Genomic DNA, 3,505 nt, shown 5'->3' on the forward strand with positions numbered 1-3,505 from the left:
CAGAAGAAATAGAAGACTGGTGTCGAGACACTGAAAACGACTCAGGATTTCAAATTTTAAATGATCATGAAATTGTTTCTGAAATTTTGAATGAAAATCGGAACTCCTCAGATTAAGAGGAAGAAGTACGTGATCAAGTTCAAGATCGTGGACCTTCTCATAAGAAGCATGCAATTCATTAGATATTGCAATGAATTGCCTAGAACGTCAAAATGATGTTGATCCAATTCAGTTGATTTATTTAAAAAGAATAAGGGACATGGCTGCACAAAAAAGAGCATGTTCTTTGAAACAAAAGTCTTTGCTGGATATCTTTTGCAATGGAAAATAAAGAAAAATGTGGTAAAATCAGTAATTGACAAAAAAAATTATAAAAAAGCCAAAATATGATAAAAATGATTCAAATTGGAAAAAAAAAGTTTAAAAAAATATGTTTAAAAATTGAAAAAAAAAAGTCTTAAACTCGCCAGAGCTATTTTAGATAGTACTGCTAGTCCTAAGCCTAGAAAAAGTGTGAAGGGAGGTTAGCGCATAAATAATAATAATTTAAACTAGGTTTTAAACAACCTTCCAATTATCCGAACATTTCATTATCCGAACCACGTTCGGTCCCGAGCAGTTCGGATAATCGGCGCTCTACTGTATTAGAAAATTATAAAATAATTTTCTAAATTTCAGTTTATTGAATGAACAATAATAAGTGCTATTAAATTTTTAGATTTTTTTATCAAATTAAAAATTAGGAAATGTATTCTTGATTTTTTCTTTGTAAAAAAAGAAAAGACTTTTTACTATAAAAATAAGACATATTTTATCAAAGACACTTTTTTAACTACAAATTATTTCATTGTTTTTGTAAGTTATGCAAATTTTACCATATTTTTCAAAACAAGCTTAACTGAAATCCCAGATTAAATTAAATTTTGTTGAACTCATCAATACAGTAAGAATTATAATGTAGTTGGGTCTGTAACAATTTTTTATAACTCTTTTCAGATTAAACCGAAAACACCAAAACTTATCAGTGCAAATTTGATACAGCAGACACCTCCACAGATGTCTTCAAGTGAGACTCAAACAAACCAGTCTCCACCACAACCGGCTGCTGAATCAATCCCTACACCGCAATCTACTCTACATCAAAAATCAGATGCGGCTAATCAAACTAACCAAGTAAATGACAAAAAGTATTTACCTGTTAACAGTAAGTCTGTTTCTGTGGCCATAGACACTAGAAATCAGACATCACTGATGCCACAGCCAAAATCTCAAGCCATTGTGGCACCATCTACGAAAATTATAGAAAAAGTAATGTCGTGTGTTGATACATCAGTATCCACTACAACACCCACTGTAACATCTTTGTCTTCTACATTATCATCTTCCACTGTACATGTTGGCACTACTGCAACAGCCAATGAAACAGTTTCCTCCTCAGCTTTATCTGTGTCCGTAGTGTCACCTACGTCTCAGGTAAAAGCGGCCGAGCCTAACAACGAAACGTCAAAATCAGCAACCGAATCTATGGAGGGGTCGGAGGTTTTTATGCCTCTTCATGCTGAGACTATGGAAACATCTGTAGAGAAAGATACTTTAAAGCTGCAAGATTCCATGAAAAAGACTTCTTTGAATTCTGCTAAAGATAAACAACCGCAGAAAGCTATTGTAAAACCTCAAGTTTTGACTCATGTTATTGAAGGTTTTCTTATCCAGGAAGGCCCAGAACCTTTTCCGGTTAGTATTAAATAAATTATTCTATCTGGAAAATTTTATTATTATTTACCATTTTTAAGATTACATTTCTTAATGTATTACTATTAAGAAACTATTTTTAATTATTATAATTTTAACTTAAATTTTATTAGTATTACTATTTCTAATAGTGAGGTTATATTTTTATAGTGCATTTAAGATATTGATTTTCAAGAATGTTAGTTGTATGATGCAGGGTTGCCGCAGGTGACTTAAATGCGACTATTTGCAACTATTTTCAGGAAAAGGAGACTTTTCTGTGGTCCTAGCTATTTTCTTTTAAGCATAAATTGGGTCGACAACCTGCGGCAACTTCTTCTGAACACAGAATAAAAAATGTTGAATTGCAAATTTTAGTAATCACTTTTAAATGCACTCAATTTGAACAGATTCCATTGTAAATCTATTTTGTTTCTCAATCGCCTTTTCAACGGTTATTACTACGAAATTCTGCATGATCTTAGAAAACCCAATTTTTAATACGATATTACAATATGTGAATTTGAATCATCACTTTTCACAATATATGTATGTATATATGTATTTGCTAAATCAATTATTAGTTAAACTGAAAATATTTTAGGAAAAGTGTTTTTTTTTTGTTTTTTTTTTTTCTAATATGGAAAAAAAAATTTTTTTTGAATGATTTCTAGTATTCAATTTTCTGCAAATATACTAATTCTTTTTATATGACAATTAAGTCATTTAATAAAATTTTAGTCATATTTTCGTTCTTATTAAGCAACTATTTTCATAGTTTCCGGCAACTATTTTCATGCTTTGGGCTACTAAAAGCAACTATTTTGTTCCCTTATTTTCTGTGGCAACCTTGATGGTGCGATCTCGAATTCTATGTCACATGGTCAAATTTTCGTTCACAAGTGCAAAATCAAAATCTAATCTAATCTAATCTAAATCTGCAGATGTCTTCTCTAAGTCTGAAAAATACCATAACTTTTCTTTATAATTCTATGACTTGCTTTGCTTGGAATTCAGAGACTATGAGTTTTCATAAAAATCTATGAACTCACCTATAGATTAAAAAATGAACAAGCATTGCACTTTGGAAATGTGAGAATATATTATATGAAATATTTAATTTCAAATCATGCTACAACTCTATTCTTGTTTATTTATTTAAATTTTTGTTTTGATAAAATACTTATCTGATAGTTCTTTTTTATGTTTATAAGTTTTGACTGTTAAATATTGTCCTTATTTTCTTGTACATATAATTCTCCATTTCTATTCTATACTGTCTTATAAAAAAAAATGTTCATGCAGTTTATTTTGGTTTAAAATATTACATTGAATTGAAGATAATTTTTAAACTGAAATAAATATAAAAAATTTTAATATTTAATGCCCTTTCAAGGGAATGTCATGTAAAATATTTTAATGATTTTTTTCTACTTGACCTTTTAAAATGATTTCGATCTTAAGTGATAATATAAAATATGCTAATATCCTTACTCTTTTATAAATAAATTGTAATTAATGCTCTGCATATAATTATTGCCATTACTCCTTTAAAACTGCAGGTAAGGTCTTCACTCTTTGATTCTCCTTGCCGAAGTACAACGTTAGAAAGAGCAGATGTCATTGATAAAAGAAAAGAATCACCCACGGGTAAATATATTTCACCAAAACTATGCATTCTTCATTGTTTTAATTCAAAATTGTTTTTTGCGCTATTAATTTTTTATAGCTCCCACTCTCCCTTTATATATATATAGATAAGAATTGATGATCT

General features: G+C 29.4%; 1 protein-coding gene across 2 annotated transcripts in view; it reads left to right on the forward strand.

The window, feature by feature from the left end:
• Positions 1 to 3,505, forward strand: part of LOC107443532 (polyhomeotic-proximal chromatin protein) — a 33,519-nt gene that overhangs the window by 20,624 nt on the left and 9,390 nt on the right. For both annotated transcript variants that reach the window (XM_043051846.2, XM_043051847.2), the window contains exons 8-9: positions 997 to 1,734; positions 3,294 to 3,381. In XM_043051846.2, the coding sequence (XP_042907780.1) occupies positions 997 to 1,734; positions 3,294 to 3,381 (826 nt within the window). The remainder of the gene's footprint in view (positions 1 to 996; positions 1,735 to 3,293; positions 3,382 to 3,505) is intronic.

The sequence above is a fragment of the Parasteatoda tepidariorum genome, chromosome 6 (assembly GCF_043381705.1).
Source record: "Parasteatoda tepidariorum isolate YZ-2023 chromosome 6, CAS_Ptep_4.0, whole genome shotgun sequence".
Classification (NCBI taxonomy): domain Eukaryota; kingdom Metazoa; phylum Arthropoda; class Arachnida; order Araneae; family Theridiidae; genus Parasteatoda; species Parasteatoda tepidariorum.